The sequence below is a fragment of the Talpa europaea genome (assembly GCF_964194135.1).
Source record: "Talpa europaea genome assembly, chromosome: 12".
NCBI lineage: Eukaryota > Metazoa > Chordata > Mammalia > Eulipotyphla > Talpidae > Talpa > Talpa europaea.
This window is the reverse complement of record NC_140079.1, coordinates 8049964-8070480: the sequence shown is the minus strand read 5'-3', so window position 1 is coordinate 8070480 and position 20517 is coordinate 8049964. Positions and strand designations below refer to the sequence as shown.

The window sequence follows — 20517 nt, the reverse complement described above, 5'->3', positions numbered from 1 at the left end:
TTCTTGAGGCTTTGTGGGATGTGTGGGCATTGGTCTGGGTTCAGGTGGAGAAGGACCTGCCTGAATTCAGGTGGGAAGGCCTGGATCTGCCCATCCTCTTGCTTGCCAGCCTTCCTGCCCTTGGGAAGGAGCCCTCCCGGGCCGGGGCCATGGCCCTCCTTCCAGACCAGGAATGACATGAGCCTCAGGGCCTCGCCTGGCAGTGTCCTCGGACTTACACACTCTCACATGACCGGAGTCATCCTCGGGCAGACAGAGAGCGCCCTTTCTTCTGCTCCCGCCTCAGTGCACTGTCACCCCTCGTCACCAAGCCCCATTGTCCGCTCCGCCCACCAGCCAGCTCATTCCTGCTCCCAGCCCAGCGTTCACTCACCCTGCAGTCCTGTTTTCGCTTCTTTGTGGGCATCTCATTCATCCCCTCTGCTTTCCCCCTTTCTAAATATAGCTGCCCGGGAACCGATTTAGCCGGCGCACAAAGGCCCGTGCTGACAGCAAGTCACAAGACGCTGTTTTCCAGCAGCCACGTGCCTTCCCTTTGGAACTGTCCGCATGGCAGAACCCCATTTGTCTCATGACCCCACAAGGTCCTTCCCAAAGAGCTTAGGGGTCACAGAGAGCCCTCTCCCCACACCTGGTCAGGGCGATGGTGACCTGGAGTGGCTGCAGGCGTGCAGGGGAAGGGGCGGCCGTCCTGGAGCTGAGAGCTAGTCCTGGGGGCCTCGGGGGCAGAAAGAAGTTTGTGTCTCCATTATAGTGAAGTTCAAATACCAACACGGCACCCAGGGCTTTCCAAGGACCCCTTCTTGGGTGCAACCCTCCCCTGAATTTATCTCCCTATGTCCAACGCGCGCTCTCCTTGGTGTGCACTTTTCTACAGAGTCCATAACAGGGTCTCCCGGCCTGCAGGTGCTGGCTTGTATGTCCCTGTGCAACGATCACAGTGAGCAGCACCTCTGGCCCCAGCCCCTCCATGCCGAAGCACCTCCAGTGTGACAACTGCTGGTGGGGTCCCCAGTACCCCGCAGGCTCCTGTGGCAGGGTCTGGAGAGCAGAGCTGTCTGTGGAGTGTGCAGGGCCGAGGCATGTGCACCCAGCAGGTGTGTAAGGAAACAAACGTGCAAGCTGAGATGCGTGTGGCACAGCCGTCTGCAAGCCCTGCTCCTCCAGCCTGCCAGGGTGGCTTGCTCCTGACAGTATCTCGGAGGTTTGTTTCACAAACCTCATCTTGTTTCATTCTGGTTTGCTTTGGTATTTTTTTCCCTCTTTCAACATAACCCTCGGCTCCCAGTCCTGCGAACACGAACACAGTGTACCCAGGAACAGCCACCCCTGGGCTCCCCCTGCATTGTTTGTCTTCTGCCGAGTCTGGCTGGTTGCTTGTGTTCTCTGGTTTGGGTTTTTTTTTTTTTTCTTTCCTTCCTACCAACAGGCAGGGGCGGGGGTCGGCCTGCGAGCCCTGGGAGGAAAGAATTCAGAAGCTTAGTGAGCTGTAAAGCTACTGGTTCCGGAAGTTTTAAAGCAAAATGAAGGCTGTTTCTGTTCTTTCTGAAGACAAGGAGTCGTTGCCGCCAGCCTGCCTCCTTCCCCTCCGGACCTGCTGCCAGAAAGCATGAGCTAAGCTAGAAGCTGGAGAACAGAGGACGCAGCTCCTACTGCCAGCCCTCCCCCCCCCCCCCCCAGTCTACCTTCCTCAGGCTCTGAGTCACCAGGGCCACATAGCCCGTCTGCCTGGGTGAGGACACTGAGAGAAGGCTGCGGAACTGCCTGGAAGTAGCCAGGGCTCCCTCTGAGCTGGAATCCACTGAGGCTGCTTCCTGTGCCGTTAGGAGATTAAATGCGTGAAGCACTCACGTCCCTGTTTACAGGAAGCAGGGGCGCGGCTTCACTGCTATTAGACAGGCACCAGAATCGCCTTTGAGTTTAATGCCCTGCCTGCCTCCAGGGCTGTTGAAAGGAAGATGGCAAGGGTCACCCCCGGGGTAGAGACTGCACAGCTGGGATTGTCCCATGGACTGGAGTTGTCCCGGGCTCCGTGACCCACATCCAGCACTGAGGGTGCAGCTAGAAGCCAGTCTGAAGCTCATCCTGACCCCCCACCCATGCGTGTAGCAGCTATCTGTGCCGTGTAACAAATGTTCGTGACCGCAGCAACTTAAGCCATACCTACAGGTAGCCCCAGGGCTCTGAGCTCGCAGCCCTGCTGCGGCAGGTGGCCCCCCAACCCAGGGCCTCACCAGCCTGAAATCCAGATGCCCCCTTTGGAGCTCAAGGTTGTCTTCTCAGCCTTCTAAGTGGCTCCAGAATTGGCTTGCTTACAGCTGCAGGCCTGGGATTCCATCCCCTCCTGGCCAAGCACTGCTCTCGGCTCATGATTCTGCCCAGGCCTTGCTACCCCTACTCTCTTCAGTCAGCCGTGGAGGAGTCCTCTTGTGCCAATTCCCTTTCAAGCTTCAAATCACTTTTTCTCCCTTTGATGGGCTCAACTGATTTATTTGTGCCACCCCAATAATCTCCCTTTCTTCAAGCCACCCTGGCCATGTGATGTGGTCCATGCCTGGAGCCCTGTCCCATCACATTAACAGGCTCTGCCCACACTGGGGAGGACCACACACGGTCAGGGCGACCTCTGCCTGCCATACCTTGTTTCTGCTAATGGGCACAGGGCCCCTGCCTGGCCCTTTGCTAGGTTGCTGGTGAAGGTTAAGTGTGACTGAATGGTGTAACAGGCACGTTGCAAATTGCCCAGTAGTCCCCAGGAAGGGGCGGCGGGGGGGAACCTCCTGTGCAAGTTACAGGCCACAGTAAGATTGGGCAAATTAGCTCTGACTCAGAATGAGATCTGAAAACAGCAACAAACCACCAAAAGAAAACCCTGAGTCCATGTCATGCAATTCTTCTTATTGTCCTTCACAACAAAATTCAGGAAAAAGGCTCTGGTGAGAGGTTCTTACCCTGTGGTGCCCACTGAGATATGCCTCCAGGGGACATTGCACCATGTCTGGGGACATCTGTGGTCGTCCTGGCAACGAGTAGATGGAGCTCGGCCCCCGCTCCCGTCCTCCCCCCCCCCCCCCCAATGAGCTGACCGTGATGTCAGCTGGGCTGAGGGAAAAAAACCTAGTTCGGTCCATCCTGCTCGCAACAGCAAGCAACATCTAGAGTCACTCTTTGAAAGGTTGGCTGGAGTTCACTGCCCCACTTCATCCCAGGCGGGGAGGCCAGAGATCCTTCTGGAAGACACTTCTCTCTGAGACACAAAAAGGTCAAATAGCTGGTTTGTGGGACAACTGACTCCAAATGCTCATCGTCCAGAGCATCAGCCCTGGCTATTGTGAACTTGGGAGTCAGCCCTGGGCCCACCCTGGAACCCCCTCTGTGGAGAAGAGAGGGAGACTACAGCTTTCCCTTGGGACCAGCCTGCCTACCCCAGAGTGTCCGGGGCTGTCGGTAAACATCCAGCACTCGGCTGACAACAGGAAACACTCAGCTCCCAGCAGCGGGTTTATGCCTCGCGTCTGCCAGCTGGCAGCCCAGGAAGCCCGAACCCGAGGCAGGAATACCAGCTCCTCTCCAGCCCAGACCTCGGTGCTGACCTCCCTCCTCTGACATGGGGGCGGGGGCTGCAGGACCTCACACACAGGGAGGAGTCCGGTACCGCCTCACAGCCCTCCTGCCACCGAAACCACAGGCCATTCGAAAGCCCTTTCTCTCCTGCCTCTGCCCCACCGGGCACATACTTCACATTCTTTTCCTTTTACGAAGCCCAACCGGCCAGCTCTCAGAAGCCTCCGCTGGCACCCAGTTCTTTCTCTTCTGGTAAGAAGACAGTTCAGGCAACAGCTCGGGTGTCGGTTTATCCAGCAGGCGGAGCGGCACTATTCCCAACTATGAGAGCTATGCCTGGAATCCAGAAGGATCGCAGGCATTTTTGTGTCTTGCTGTCATTGCTTCCTGTGCAGTCAGAAAACACCTCGGAAGGTGGACATGGCACCACAAGCCAAAGAGAGAAGCAACATCAGCTCACTTGGGTCTCCAGGGCACCCCGGCCCCCTGCCAGGCCAATCTCGGGCTGCCCAGCTGAGATATGCCCAGCGGTGTGAGCTGCTCCGGACGCCCGTGCGAGGAGACAGTGTGCAGGGCCACTCTCCCGTTGGTCTTGCTGCTCAGGCTTGGAACCCCAGGGTCCCTGCAGGGCTGGGGCCACCCCAGGCCTGCTCTCTGCTTCTTGGCTTTGCACCCTAAGACACCTGGGTCCAGCCTGCCCCCCACCATGGAATCCTGGGTACCTATTTACCGTGCATCCCACTCTGGGCAGTTCGGTCACAGTGAAGCTAAGCGTCCTGGACAGATCCGAATCTGAATGCCATCCGGAGTTGGCCACACCTGCACCTGTCCTGCCATCTTCTTGTGCCCCTTAACTCCTGATTTGACAAGACCAAAGCTGGGCTCAGCTGCCTTGAACCGCCGAGCCCACTTTGCTTGCAGCCATGGGGCAGGAATATGACCCTGAGACACCCTCACAGGGATTCTCCCCGGGAGGGCAAAGGATGATGGTGCCTTTCAAAGGATGCACAGTTTGCTCTGCACACATGGCAGCCCTAGCAGAAGCTGGCAGGAAAGTCCCCTCGGCGGGCAGTACTGTCCTGGTGCCCAGTGCCATTAATGTTTCCAGCATTTTGCCAGAAGCCCAAGCAGTGATCTGTCCTCCCCAAAGAAAGAAGTGGTGTGAGATTCTAGGCACTGTCGTGTGTGTTTGGAATCCTCATCCTCGACGGTGAGCTCATGCCACACCGAGGTGCCGTGGCCACACCGAGGTTCTGTGGCGGCGCTATTGGGATCCCCGTCACTGACCCAGGCCGTAAGACAAGGCAGTGAGGAAGAGGATGACAGCCAGCCTCCACTCTAGTACAACTGGGACAGTGTAGAAAGGGGTGTCTGTTGCCTGCTGGTTATCACATACACTCAACCTGAGCTCAGCGGCATCTTGAGTCCTTCAATGGGAGGTGGCATCACTTTCTGCTAGGCCATGAAGACCTATTGTATTCGTGTTTGTCCCCAAAGGTGGCAGGTGGCCAGGCTGCCCTTGCATCTGACCTTGATAAAGCCTGGTTTGGGAATTAGATTCCAACCCTGGCCTAACTACCACCAACTGTGCAGTCTTTGGGAAGGCTAAGAAGATACTAACATCTTAAAGCCTCAGTCTCCTTATCTGTTGAAACTGGCACAATAATTCCTTCGTGATGAGTGACCACATGGTCCTCACCAACAGTAGGCACTATGAATGCACCACGGCATGTGCACCCCATGCACAAGTGAACACTCCCATGTGCTTGTCCACAAGCCAACTACACAAATCTTACATTTCCTGCTGGAGTCAAACAAACCTTTGATTGTTTTCATCATCCACTTTAGTTCAGATCAGGCAAGAAACTTGTGGCTTCCATTTCAATGGCAAAACCCAAGTTCTTTTTATCTTCCTTTTAAAAAATGTTTGCTTAAAAAAAAAAAAGTTTGCTTAAAAATGTTACTCAAAAAAAAAAAAGTTACTCCAGCCACACACTGGAATATTACTCGGTCATGAAAAGGGGGACTGTCATACACTACAGTGTGACTTGACCTTGAAAACATGATACTCAGGGAGAGAAGCCAGACACAAAAGTCCACATGTTGTATGATTCCATTTATATGAAGTTTCCTGTTTCTCTTTAAAATATTGCCTTGGGATGGTTTTATGCAGAGAGATCATACAGTGAGATTTCTTCTAGTAGATGATTCAGGGGACCAGGGAGGATAATATTTTGGGGAAATAAACATCCCAAGAGAGAACTGCCAGCCCTTGGGAGAGGCAAGCAGACGGGTATACCTATCACCTGGGCCCAACACAGATTCCCAGTGCAAGATGTGAATGGTGCATTGAGTTATCAGGGAGCACCCACACCCAGAGCACAGTTCGTCAACAGGTTTGGGGTAGCTAGCGTTACCATAACCCCCATCTGGTGGTGAGGCAGGAGCAGGTACCTGCAGGGCCAGCTCAAAGTTGCCAGTGCTAGGCAGGGTTGAACTGCTCCTAACCCACATGGGTCAGTGGCCTCACCACAGCCCCAGAGCCCCACCCCACCACAGGCTGCAGACAAAGCACCACCCATCAAGGGCTTAAAAACAACAAACACTCATTTTTCACTGCCCTGAGGTTGGAAGTCTGAGCTCAGTCAGGTTCTAATAAAGGCGCTCTTCAAGTTATATACTAGACGTTACCGTCTCAGCTGGTGAAATAACAACTCTGGTCTCTGGGGCCTCTTTTTAGCGCCCTAATCCCATTCACAAGGGCCCCATGCTCTAGATCTAGTCGCCTCCCACAAGCCCCACCTCCTGATACCACCACGTTGGGGGTTGAGATTTCAATATGAATGGGGGGTGAGGGGAACACAAAACTTTGGCCCCTAATAGGAAGGATGGGGGTCGCAGGGAAAATTCTTGGCAGAGGAATTGACAAGCTTTGACTTTGCCCTCAACCATTTAAAGGAACGGACCATGGTGGTTTCTGAGTGGAGAGGACAGGATCAAGTGCATGGTCAGAAGCTCACTCTAGCCATTGGGAGGAGAGATGGAGGAGCAGAGATGGTGCCCAGGCCACTGAATGAGGCACATGAGTCCACCTGAGGCCGCTAGGGTGCGCTGGCAATGCAGGGAGGGGCTGGCTGGACGGAGGAGTCCCTGGGGCCCTTTGTCTCTGGCAGTGGCAGCAGCTGGAGAGAATACAGTAATGGCTCCCTTAACATTGTCGAGGGTTTCTTGGAAACTGTGACTTTAAGTGAAAAGACCACGTAGAGTGAAACCAGGCCCCCCAATAATGTTTCTTTCAGCTTCAGCCCAGATTGTTCTGATTTCTGGTCAGTGTTAAAACGAAACATTATTGGGGGCTAGGGAAGCCGCTATGTGTTTTTCAGATGCTGAGCTCATTCCTCCTGTGTGTAAAATCGCACGCTTCAAATCTGATGTCACTCGCTAACTCCTGAAGTGATATCGAGGACCCCCCCCTTGCTGGAACTCAACACCCCGACAGCACCCCAAGAGCCCCAGGTGGGAGCAGAGGGCACATGTGCTGCTGTCGGAGGCGAATATTGAGCTAATGGCCCCTGTGATGCCTGGGTGTTCAGGCCTTCTTGGGGGGTTCACTTCCTGTTCGTTTTCCGCAGGATTTCTCATTTTATCAGATTCTTGCCCCTCCACGACTGTTGTGTTGTTCATTCATCCCTTCTAGAATTTCCTACCTGCCTTTCATCTGGGGTCATTTTTCTCTAAAGCCTTTCATTTTACCTTCAAAATGGCAGGTCTGCTGCTAAGAAAGTCAGTTTTTCTTTGTCCAAAAATGCTGTTTTTCACCCTAATCCTTTGAAGCTTATCTTCACGAAGTTGTATTTTCACTGGGTCCTGCTAAGTGTTGGCCCTTTTTCCTCTAGCAGCTTCTGCTTGTTTGTTTTGTAATTAACTGATTTTATTACGGTGTGAGTCATATTTGGTAATACAAACAGATCTTAAATGTGCAGTTTGATGGATTTTGACAAATATGTAGCTGTATTCACCAGCGTCTCATCAAGATAGAGAACATTTTGAATGTCTTCTTGTGACAGACTGTTCCAAGACTCACACACAGCTTCACCTCTAAGCTTGTGCTCTGTCCTGTGTGCTGGTATCCCGGGGTATGAATTAACACAGGTTGTTTATCCATCCTCCAGTTGACAGGTATTTGGCTCATTTCCAGTCGTTGCTATTATAAATAAAGGTGCATGGACATCTTGTACAAGTCCCTTTGTGAAAATATGTTTCTGTTTACCTTGGGTAAATTCCTAGGAGTGGAATTGCTGGGTCATAGGTTAAGTATGTGTTTAGCCTTATAAGAAACTGCTACCTCGTCGTCCAGAGTGGTTGTACTTTTATTTTACATTCCCATCAGCAGTGTGTGAAACTTCCGTCAAATCTGTCTCCTCCCCAATATTTAGTGTTGTCCGACTGTTTCATTTTTGCCACTGTAGTGGTGAAGTAGCCTCTCTGATGGCTTGAGTTAATGGTTCCCTCGTGAGTGATCACCTAACACACTTCTTTATGTACTTATTGACCATTTCTCTGTCCCTTGTTAGGGCATTTATGCCGCTTGAGGTTCTAGGGCTTCTTGAATCTGAAAACTGAAGGTTTTTTTTCTTATTAATTTTGGGAAATGATTAGCCCCTAGCTCTTCAAGAATTGTTTCTGCCCCATCCTCTCTCCCCGCCTTCCAGAGTTATAAGTGCCTGTGTCTTTGACCTTGCTGAAGCCTGTCTTTCACCTTGTCTCCTGCAGTCCCTTTCCTTTTGTGCCTCCCAGCTTCTTTCTGGACCTTTCCTCTGCCCTATCTTCCAGTTCGGTCACTTTATCTTTAGTTGTCTGTAATAATACTATTTCTTCCATTGAGTTTTTATATTTCCAATACTGGCATTTTCCACATGTCCACTGGCTCTTTTTGCTATAGTTTCCAATTGGCTGCTAAAATTCCAATATGATCTGTTTATCTCCTTGAACATAATTAACACGGTTATTTTAAAGCCTGTCAACTCAAGTGTATGAAATGCCTGTGGGTCTGTTTGTACTGCTCATTATTTCTGTGGATTTTTGTTCCTGTGGTCTTATATCCTTGTATGTCTGGTTATTTCTAATTGTGTTCTAGACATTGGAACTGCAGACTTGCTTTTAGAAATAATTTAAAACCTCAGATGATGTTTTTTTTAAGGATTTGTTTTGTTTATTTATGCATACAAGAGTTGGAATGTAGGCCAGCTGTGCCAAGGGCGGAGGGGGGAGGGGCGTGGCAATGAGAGGACTCACTAGAGACAGAGTGGGGAGCAGAACAGGCGGATTGACTGAAATGCACTGCTGAGGGGAGCAGCGAGCAAATCAGTAGAGGTCTGCTGCACCATGTGGTTTGCTCCCTGCCTGGGGATCAAACTCGCGCTGCAATGGCTGCTGATAGCTTCATAGTGCTGTGCTTAACCCCTTGTGCCACCAGGGAGGCCCTCAGATGATGTTGATTTTCATAAAGAGTATCTATATTTACTTCTGCCTGGCATCTAGCACTGCCAGAATTAGGATTTGAGATTATTCAAAACTCAGCTGAAGTTACTTTAAGGACCTGTGTATACATTGTCATCCCAGTTCACACTAAAGGGGAGTTCTCCAAACTTCCTCCCTTAGAAGGTCCCAGATCTCAGACCCTGTATCCCTTGTGCGGCTACTCCCAACCTCTCAGCAAACCCTTACCCTAAGAAAAAGTGACCCCCACCCCCAGATCCTGGCTGGACATATCCACGATCTTAACAAACTTCCAGTGCCTCCGAGCAGAAGTAGCTATATTCTGTATGACTTTCCCAGTTGCCTCAGCAGGAGGGTTTGTCCATGTGAGCTCTCGGGGCCACCGTTGTGCAAGCCAGAATCTGCAGATAGAGATTTTCATCCAAAGTCCAGGTCACGTAGGAGGAGGCCATTAATGTAGGTCACCATGATCTTAAAACCACAGAACACCAAACCCAGGATTCATCACCAGCTTTGTGAACACCCTCTTATTTTACGGTTGAGGGAGCTTAGGCCCAGGTCAAAGCAGAACGAGAGTGAACAGAGGAGTCCCGTTTCTAGGCGTGCTCTGTGCTGTGTCACCAGGACCCAGCAGCCGCCTTCGTCCCTTGGAGTGAGGTCCCTGGGCATGACCCCACCCCTCTCTGAGACCTGGGAGTTCTGTGGACTCCAGGAAGCATGCGCAGCTCCAGAGGGCAGAGTAAGGGACTCCACTTACTCTTGGAGCCCGTAGCCAAGCTTCAGGGGATCCAGTATCACCTGAACCTGGCTCATGAGGAAAGGGATTTGCATGTATGAAGAACCTCTCAGGAGTCTCGGTGTCTGGCTCTCCCTCTAATTTCATCCATTCCTATTTTGAATGTAATCACTTCACTCTATTGCGGTCTCCCCAGGCCAGGTGGACTTTTCACTATTCCCTGACCCTCCCTGGTCTCTGCAGGTGAGGGGTGTGGCCATCTTAGGCAAGCAGGCTCAGTGAGGCGAGGCATTTTTCAGTTGCTTCCAGCAAACCAGCCTGTCCACATCGGCCGGGCCCAGGCTGCTCAGGGCTCTGTGTCTCGCTTCCGTCTCCAGCAGCTGTGTTTATAGACGACAGTCACCCAGGTCCCCTCAAGAGAGCCCTCTCCTGGCTGCTGGCCTCTGGGACCCCCTGCTCCCTGGCACAAGAGCTTGGGGACTGAGGCTTTGCAGGCACAGCAGAGAAAGACCTGGACATTCCAGAGGAACTCAGTGATGCTCAGAGGCAGGAATAACTTTCCCCAAACCTTTCACACAGTTTTGGGAACCAGGGAAGAATTCAGATCTGCCACTTTCCAGGGCAACCACCTTCCAAGGGGCCCCCCTCTAGATGCGTGATCTTGTCCCCTCAGATGTGTTGCTGCTTGAGGTTGAGGGGAAGCTCTGGCCCTGTGTGCCTTCTAGTCACAGGCTTCTTAAAGGCTAAGAAAGTTAAGCCCACTTTTGAAATAAACTTCTGTATCCTTTCAGTATAAAGTGTTTGCATTTTGCAAAAACAAACCTCTTCTAGCTGCATATTCTTCTGATAAGGGAGCGCCACAGAGGCTTTCGCTCCTGCAGCCAGGGGACACTGGGCGATGTCTGGGGGCATCTGTGGTTGCCATCACTGGGGGTCCTCCTGGCATTGATTGTGGGTTAGGGATACCCCACAGTTCCCAGGATGGTCCCATAGAAAATGACCTGCCCCTCATGTCACCAGTGTTGGGAGGGATGCCGGGGACCTGCTCTAAACTAGGCGTTCCCCAGTCTTGCCATCCCCCGGCCCAACAGGAGAAACGCTGCCTCTCCCCATGGTATTGTTTAATCCCGTGTGCACTGGAGCTCATGTCTCAGCGCAGACCTGAGTTCAGGGTGTAATAGTTCAGGGTGACGACCCGCCCTGTATCATTATCACAGCCTCTGTCTATTGCGGGAGAGGTGGTCGTCTCGCTTGCTTTGGTCCTGCATGTTAGCTTCTGCTGGAGCCAGCTTAAACGTGGTGCGGCTTCTGAGTGCTTCATTTGGAGCCAGCCCACAGCCTGGTGGCGTCTGTGATTCTATTTTTAGATCAGCCTCGCCCCAAGCCGTGCCCTGACCTTGCCAGTCCTGACCCAGTCTCCCCATAGAGGCAGAGCTGGGAGCAAGTCAGGAACGTGACTGCCTGCCTCACCCCTCCTTTCTGAGGCTACCACTACACCCTCTCCCCCACCTCCAGGGCCCTGCTGGCCTTCTGGAGCCTTCCAAGGCCCTCCTGAACCAAGGCAGGCCAGGCCTGACCAGGGTGCCCAGCATATCACGTGCCTTCTGTGGGGAGGCAGCTGGTAAGGAATGTGCCCAGCTGACTCAGCGCCTCCCATTCTGCTGGAGTCGGCCTCGTCCCTGGGGCATGACTGGTGCTGAGTCAGTAACCAGCTGTGACAATGCCAGGCCAGGGGCGAGCCTGATGCATGGGGGGTCTGTGATGCAACCTATGTCTGAGCATGGCACCCCAGCACTCACATGCACATACACCCACACACCTGGGCTCAGGCACACACAGAAACACACACACACACGTGCACATCAAGATACATGCTTGTGCCCGTGCACAGAAATACGTGCTCACAGCCCAACACTCACTAGTGTACACATAAGTACAAGTGCCCACATGCACACATACACCCAAGTGTACCTGTACACACACGCCTGTGCATACAGACATGCACACTGACACACTGCACATTCACAAGCACACACCCACAAACATGCATGCATACAAGCACATACACCCACATACACGTATGCACACACAGCTCACATCCAGCACACACATATGCATGTGTGCACACATGCTGCTCATGCAGATACGTACATGCACATGCATGCATGTGCACAAACACACACCTGTGCCCGCTCATGTGTGTGCATGCATGCATGCATGCAAGCACACGTGCACTCTGTATAAATACACCGTTCTGAGCATCTGGGTTCAGCCAGCCCAAAGGGAGCCCTCGGGGACTGTGCTTGGATGGGGGGCCCACGGTTCTCCAGGGTCCCTGCTCACGGGGGGGCCATGGCGGCAGCGTCCACTCTGGGTGGATGGAGTCTCCAGGTTGGTGGACACCTCTGAGTGTAGATGCTGAGGAGGACTCCTTAGTCTTCCAAGGAAAACACGCCTCGGGGCCAACCCGTTTGTTCACTGTAGGCGTCTATATTTAGCACTGAGTAATTTTGGTGTTTCTAAGCTGAACCAAGGGCTTGGATGTTTTGTGGCTGCTTTGAAGCTCTTGCTGAATCAGAGCCCTCTGGAAGCCCACACGCAGGATTCTGTGTGACCTCAGCAGACACACCAGCCTTTTCTGACCCAAAAAGGGACCTGGGTGCCTGTTGGAAAGGGAGGCAGGCAGTGTGGAGGGCATGGCATTTTCACTGAAACGTTTTTTTGGAGCTCGCCTTAGAGTCAAAGGCAGTTGTAACAAATCACAGAGAAGTTTCTGTACCACTATTTTCCCCAATGGTAACAATCTGTCAGAGTTTGGTCAATGTCCCAACCGGGTCGTTGGCAATGAGGCGATCCCCCGCCTTCCTCAGCTGCACTGGGGTGTGAGTGTGAGCCCTGCACACTACCGTCACCTGTGCAGGAGCGTGTACCCATCACCACCATCATGATACCGTGTCAGCACCACGCGGTGCTCGCTCTCCTTTCTTCCTCCCAGCCCCTCCCCACTCCCCAGCCCTGGCCACTGTGAATCCATCCTCCCCCTCTGCCATCCTGTCATCTCAACAGTGCTCTGTAAATGGAGCCAGGCAACCTCCAGGGATTGACCTTTTCTCTTCACATAACTCCCTGGAGAATTATCCAACATAGTCTGTACATCAAACAATCCATACCTTTTTATTGCTGAGTGGGAAATGTTTTGAACATCTGAAATCCACCTCCACTTTCCTGCAACTACCTGGCTCTGCTGTCTACAAAGCAGGCAGTGATGGGAGGTGTCACGGCGGAGTAGACTGCTACTTCATGGCGAGCTTGTGGACGCAGGCCAGGTCGTGGGGTGCTGGGGAGGAAGAAGTCCGGGCACTGTGCAGGGCTGAGCAGCATCCCTGGCCCCACCCACTGGATGCCAGGAGCACCCCCAGTCACGATAGCCATAGATGTCCCCAGACATGGCCCAGTGTCCCCTGGGGTCAAGATCACCCCAGGGAGACACCCTGTCCCAGGGTTTACTAAATGAAGATTAGATGGGAGAAGTAGAACTTCTCCTGCCTTAAGGGACAGAAAAAAAACTGCATAACTGAATTATGAAAATAAATGAATATCACTCTATATTGCTAGTGGGAAGATAAAATGGAACAGCCACTCTGGAAAAACAGTTTGGCATTTTCTTAAAGAAGAAACATGTAATTACACTCCTCAGCATTTATCCCAGAGAAATACAGACTTACATTCACACCAGTATTTATAGTAGCTTTGTTTATGATCACCACAAACTGGAATCATCTCAGATGTTCTTTAACAGTTAAAGAAGGGTTAAATGGTGGCACATCCATGATGTGGAACACTACTCGGCCCTGAAAAAGGAATGCTATCCATCTCTGGAGCTCAGCCAGGTGCTGTGGCCTGGTCTCACATAGCCCAGGTGGCTCTCCAGAGAATTAAACCAAGTGGCAAAAAAAAAAAGTCAATCCAAAAGGCTACGTACCATGTTGTTTCACTTATATAATCTCAAAGCAACAAAAATATGGAGGCAGAGACCCTGTCGGTGTTGCCAGGGCCTGGGTGTGAGGATGGGTGTGAGAGATGGCCACCTGAGGTGGGGAGAATTTCCTGCTCCTTCCCTGCATCCATGTCACATCCTGACTGTGACACTGACAACAGTTTTACAAGATACTAACTCTGGGAAAACTGAGTGCTGAGAATACCAGCTCTCTCTCTCTTTCTCTCATTGCAGCAATTACATGGGACTCTACAGGCATTCCAAAATTTAAATATAATTAGGAAATAAGTGAATAAAAATATTTTGGAAAGGAAATTGAAATTAAAATTATTCCCAATAATAGCAAAGTGGGACTCGTTGGCACAATGAAGTGTTGACCTTCCTGATGGGGAGGTGTTTTCCCCTCCTAAATCGTGATTTCTAGCTCCGCAGGCTGCTGGAGAAGCAAACAGATCAATAGATGTGGTTTGGTGCAGTAGAAACAGCAAATGCTCTCCCCACCAGACGGCTGCAGGATTAGCTGCAGGTCTACTTAGGGTTCAGGGAGAGGGTTTATCTGTACCATGCACACCCAAGGAAGCTGTAGTGGTATGAATAGTACTGCTGCCCCCCCCCAAGTTCTACATCCACCCAGAACCTCAGAACATGATATTATCTGGAAATCGGGTCTTTGCAGATGTGATGAGTTAAGATGGGGGTCACGCTGGAGTTGGTTGGCCCAATGTGCCAGGGACCCTTAGAAGGAAGTTTGGACACGGGCACAGAGGAGCAGCCACGTGGGGACAGAGGCAGGGATCTGAGTGATGCAGCTGCAAGCCAAGGACTGCTGCTGGCCACGTCAGACGCTGGACATGGCAGGAAGGCCCTTCCCCTGGCATCTCTGGAGGGAGCAAGACGGTATAACCCTTTGATGGTGGGCTTCTGGCCTCCAGAATGTGAGAGAACAGATTCCTGTAAGCCATGCAGTCTGTGGTTGTTTGTTATGGCCACCCTAGAAGAAAATAGAGGAGCTTGAGCCCCAATATATCAGAAAATGCTGGAAAATCCTGCACAACATGCAAACTCCTTCAACCTTTGGTGATCCCCAACTCTCAGTCTTCCTTCCCCGGCCTCCCTTGTGGCCTATCGGTTAATTCTCAGCACTACCACTGCTATGGCCTGAGCTGGATCCCTAGGCAGGGAGCTGACCCACATGGCGCAGCAGACCTCTCCTGTCTCCCCGCTGCTCCCCTCAGCAGTGTATCTCAGTGGATCCGCCTGTTCTGCTACCCACTTTGTCTCTGGTGAATCCTCTTAACCCCTGCACCTCTGGCCTACACCCTAGTTCTTGTATGCATGCATAGATAGATAGATAGATAGATAGATAGATAGATAGATAGATAGACAGACAGATCTTTTTTTTAAATTTCCCTTCCGGGCCTCCCTGATGGCTCAGCGGTCAAGCGCTGGGCTGCAAAATTGCCCGCAGCCTCTGCAGCGCCGGTTCAATCCCCAGCCTCCAGCGAGGGTCCCACATGGCACACAGACCTCTCCTGCAGCTCCTGCTGCTCCCCTCAGCAGTGTATTTCGTCAGTCTGCCTGTTCTGCTCCCCGCTCTGGCTCTGGTGAATTCTCTCACCCTCCTGGGCTTCTGACTGTACCCAGTCTGTGATTAGCCCCAAGCCACTCCCACACAGACACCAAGAGCTAATCACATGTTGCTCCTGTTTGGCCCAGGCAGCGGGAGTGAGGACCAGGGACAGCCAGCCTAGGCTGAGGAAGGTGGCCTGGAGCCGATGAGTGGCAAATCTAACCCAGCATCTGAGTCCAGAGGCCTCCATGGACACATGGTGCCATTGACTGGACACACTGGTTGCCAAAGCCATGGCCCACGATGTCAGCCATTCTTTGCGCCAGTTTGCAGGAGGGAGAAAGAAAAAGGAAGAGAGAGGGAGGGAGGAAATAGACCCAGATCTTCCAGGGAAGGGGTACATATGTGGGGCCCACAATGCATAATGTCCCCAGGTAATTCGCCTCCATTGTGCCTCATCTGGGTGTCAGGGGACTTGTGTGGTCCTCAGTAGTGGGGTGCTCCTGGTGAATGGGTAGGAGTAGAGATGTTGCTCAGGACCCCACATTGCCCAGGATAACCCCTTACAGGGAACGATCCAACCTAGGGAGACCTCCAGAAGGGGGTGTCTGGCTCCCCCCTCAGCTGTCTACCCCTGGGCTTCCTGAGTCAGCTCACTCCCTCTGCTTCCCCCATAGCTCTCTGGACGCCGGGGCCCAGAGCTGATGGCAGACAATGTCAGCCACTAACAACATAGCCCAGGCCCGGAAGCTGGTGGAGCAGCTCCGCATCGAGGCCGGGATCGAGCGCATCAAGGTGAGTAGGGGAGGGCGGCGCGGAGCCGGAGCCCCAGCAACCCCAGGTGAGAGGCTGGCGGGAGGAAGGGGTTTCCTCTCTGCCTGCACCTGTCTGTGTGACTTTGGGAGACCCCATGAACTTCCCGACACCTCCGTTTCCTTGTGGAAAGAGGAGCAGGTATGAGCCTGTGCTGTGGGGTATGGTGCCCTCCGATGTGGCCAGTGGCGAGGCGGGCTTGCCCGGCCTTGGGGCCCTGCCCTGCAGAGCCCCCAGAAAGCTGCCCTGGTCGTGCCAGAAGGGTCAGCACGAAACAGGCACCTTCTCTCCTGCCCCCTGGCCCCGTCTGCTCAGCCCCCTTCCGCATTAAGACTGTCGCAGATAGAGGTTGGAGGCAGGGCCCAGGGAAGAGCGGACGGAGGGCTTCTCATCATCTGCTCTCTGCATTGTTTGAATTCTTGGAAATAAGCATGTTTGCTTTTTATGCCAAAAAAAAAGGAAAAGAAAAAGAAAAGGACAGCAGTTCCTGCTCAAAGATGCTTAACCTGTCAGGAACCACGACTTGCAAAGCAAAATAAGATAGTGATCGACAATCAGCCCTGCCGACAGAATTGTTTTTTTAAATTATTTGCAAAGCATGAAGTGAATTGTTTATTTCAAAGTGCATGACTCAGTGGCATTTAATACATTCACAGTGTTGTACAGTCACCACTTCTTTCTTAGTTCCAGAATATTCCATTACCCCTAAAAGAAGCCCCATCCCACTGGCAGTGCTCCCCAGCCCCTGGCACCATGAACCCACTCTCTACCTGTGGCTGTGCCTGTCCTGGATGTTTCCTGTCAGTGGCCTCACACCGCGTGGCCTCGTGTGTCTGCTTCTCTCCCTGAGCGTCGTCTGTGCAGGGGCCCTCCCTGTGGTAGCGAGTGTCAGAGCTGCCCCCCTTTTCACGCCCAGTGATGTTCCTATGTGGGGGGACACGCATTGTGTGTACGTAGGTGAATTTGAAGACCACGGGGGACACCAGCACATCTAGACTCAGAAGTTTCCCCTTTCAGAGAGCATGAGCCAGGTGGGCCAGCCATGGCCCCTGCTTGAGAAAAGCCTCTGACGCTTTTCTGAGCCCTGAGCACACATGCAGGGCCCCCGCGGCCCCGGCCAGCCTGCAGGTGACTGGGTGAGGGCCGAGTCTCTGTTTAAAGACCCAGGTGGTTCGGCTTCTGGATTTGCCCGGCTCCAGCTCTGCCTTGTCCCGCAGGCCTTTGAGGTTTAGTCAGTGGTGGCGGCCCCAGGAGACTCCCCACTGTGGCCTCCAGACTGGAGGCCTGGCTGGACTGGAGGCCCGGCAGACTGGAAGCCGGGGGGGCAGGAGGGAGAGGGGAGGGGACCCCCAGCTGAACCCCACGGCTGACTGGTACAGAATTCCAATTCCTCCCACTCCAGAGCCCTCAGTCTCTTTTCAGAGGGTGTTCAGTGGATGGGAGGCACCCCCAACCTTGCATCCCGGGGGCATCTGCTTTACACAGGGTCCCCTCGTTTAAATCTCAGTCTCATCTAAAAACACATTCACACATCTAAACACGTTTGACCAAACACCTGGGTTCCATCACTCAGCCAAGTGGACACATAAATCACCCTTCACCCGTGTTTCTGTTCCGACCTCACTCCTTAGCACCTGCCGGTCCCCAGCCCCTGCTGGTGGTCCTCGGAGAGGGCAGCTGGCCTGGCCAGGCCTGCACTGACAGCCAGGCTGCGGAAGGCCGTGGGGCAGTTCTGATGCGCCCGGCCAGGTGGGGAGGAGGCCCCTCCAGCCCCCAGGGGAGGGATGCTTCCCACAGGCTGTCTGAATGTTCCAGAACTCTGAGCATGCAAAGCATTCCTGGGGCTGAAGAAAGAGAAAGCCCCAGTGAAGTGGTTTTCCTTTAGTGAGCCAGCGCCAGCCCCCTGCCCAGGACAGCCATGATTCATCCCTCCCGTTTGAAGTTCAGGAGGAGCCCCCGCCGCCCCTTTGAAAGTCGGGATGGGGGGAAGTCAGGACGTGACCCATTCTCCTCCCAGAGCCCAGAACGGCCACCAGAACCGCAGAGCACCAGCGCGTCTGAGCTAATGAGAGGCCCTCGCAGGCCTGGGCGCAGGGCGGCCCCGGCATCCGGAGCCAGAGCCTTCCTGTCAGTGCCTGGGCCGGAGCCCTCACGCCAAAGCCACCACGCCAGCTATTTCCAGGGTGCAGAGGCTATTTCTGTCCTCGGGAGGGCTGCTTTCCAAACAGCTCCAGAAACCAGAGCTGATGGGACTCATCAAAGGCAGCGGCCCAGAGTGGCAGCCAGAGGCGGGCGCCCCCCTGGGTGCTGTGCCCGGCCGACTGGCCAGACCCAGAACAAGGCTGCGGACCCCGCGTCCAGGGCGAGCTGGTGCTCCTCGGGGCCCGGGGGCTTGGGCCTGGGATGCAGGGCCCCCAGAGATGGCAGACACCAGGACCGTGTTCAGCCCTTGCTGTCATCCCGGCCTCAGCTTCCCTTACCCTGCCCCCGCCCCCCGCTGTCTGCCCTACAGGCGCGAAAGCAGAGGGGGGCGCTGACAAAGGGGTGCTGTTCTGCAGAGAGACAGTTCCCACCACAGAGATGAGGTCCAGGCACCCCCATTTCCAGAGACCTGAAACCCCAGCCTGACTGGGCAGGCAGAGGGGAAGGCACCGCACACAGCACCTCCAACTGCGTGGCCAGGAGGAAGGAGGTGCATGGTTGCCGGCAGCCAGCAGGGGGGCCCCCCTTTTATGACCCCACAGACCTCCCTAAATGCCCCTTTCCCCCCCACATCAACTTTCCTAGGATAAGGTGGACCCACTCTCATCACCTTCCTCCTCCTCGGGGAACCCGGATGCCGTGGCCCTAAGTGCCAGCCTCCTGCCTGGGTTACCGGGACCCTGACTGGTTCAGAAGCTCCCATCCCCCATTGATCATGACCATGTCCAGGCAGGTCCTCCCTGTGGTGGGGATAGAGATTTAGATAATCCCGAAGGGGGTCCCACCTCGCCTTGACCTGGGCTGTTCAGAATCTGATCCCTTCTGCTGAGGGAGGTCCGCCCGTGGTACAATACTCGTAACAAAAGTTACCAGTCATGATATTTATCACTTTCAGTGTTAAACAACTATTACCTCTAATTCCAGATTATTCCATCCTCCCCAAAAGAAGCCCCATCTCCATCAGCAGTCACCCCAGATCCTGGCACCATGAACCCCTCTCTGTTGCTGTGCCTGTCCTGGACGTTTCTCGTCAAGGACTCACACCGCGTGGCCTTGTGTGTCTGGTTCTCTCCCTGAGTGTTGTGTGTTCAGGGTCCCTTCCATGGTGTCAAGTGTCAGAGCTGCCCCCCTTTCCGTGGCTGAGCCATGTGGAGAGACACAATGTGTGTGTCCCTCCTCCATGAATGGACATTTGGGTGGTGTCCACCTTATAGCTGTCCTGGCCATGCTGCTGCAGACATAGGACCATCAGCCCCTCTTTTTAAAAAAAAAAAAAAAGATTTATTTATTTTTGTATAGGAAAGCTGGGGTGCAAGCCAGAGGTGCAGGCAGTGAGAGGATTCACCAGAGAGAGTGGGGAGCAGAACACAGGCAGATCTACTGAAATCCACTGCTGAGGGGAGCAGCGGGCGAGTCAGGAAAGGTCTGCTGAGCCATGTGGGTAGCTCTCTGGCCTGGATCGAACTCAGACGTGGTGGTGATAGCCAGAGACTGAACCCCCAGGCCGCCAGGGAGGCCCCATCAGCCCCTCTTATCTTCCTCTTGTCCTTGTGCCTGCACACAGGTCTCCAAAGCCTCGTCGGAACTCATGAGTTACTGTGAGCAGCATGCCCGGAATGACCCCCTGCTGGTTGGCGTCCCTGCCTCCGAGAACCCCTTTAAAGACAAGAAGCCTTGTATTATCCTATAGCTGTTTCCTCGTGTGCTCGACTCCTCTCTCGCTGTCTCTCACTCGCTGTCTCTCTCTGGCTCAGTCAGGGCATCGTTCAGCACGTAGCCCAAGCCAAACAGTTCAAGCCCCCAGCATTTTCAGTTCCAAACCACGGGCACACAGTTTCCCGTCGGTGCCCTCTGGGTCTCAATGGGTTTCCAGGCCTGACGGCGCAGCCCTCTCATGGGCCGGAGAGAAGGCAGTGGCCTCACAGCCGCTCCCCGTCAGGAATAACTGAAATGCCCGACATGGTGACGATTCTTTAAGACTCTCCATTGCCCGGACTGTGGCCTGAGCCCCTCTGGGCGGGAGAGGGGGCAGGAGCAGGTGCGTGCACACCAAGCCAGGCCCCCGGCCAGGTCAGTCCCGTACAATTGGCCATTTGTGAAAAGACTTTGACCAGCTTGCTGCCTCGATGCTCTATT

The 20517-nt window shown here is 53.6% G+C and overlaps 1 protein-coding gene across 1 annotated transcript; it reads left to right on the top strand.

Moving 5' to 3' along the window:
• Positions 1-16080: 16080 nt before the first annotated feature.
• Positions 16081-20071, top strand: GNG7 (G protein subunit gamma 7; the record flags this gene model as incomplete). The annotated part of the gene is made up of 2 exons (XM_084248668.1): positions 16081-16161; positions 19946-20071. 2 exons carry the CDS (start codon positions 16081-16083, stop codon positions 20069-20071), a joined length of 207 nt encoding a protein of 68 aa, XP_084104794.1.
• Positions 20072-20517: the final 446 nt, after the last annotated feature.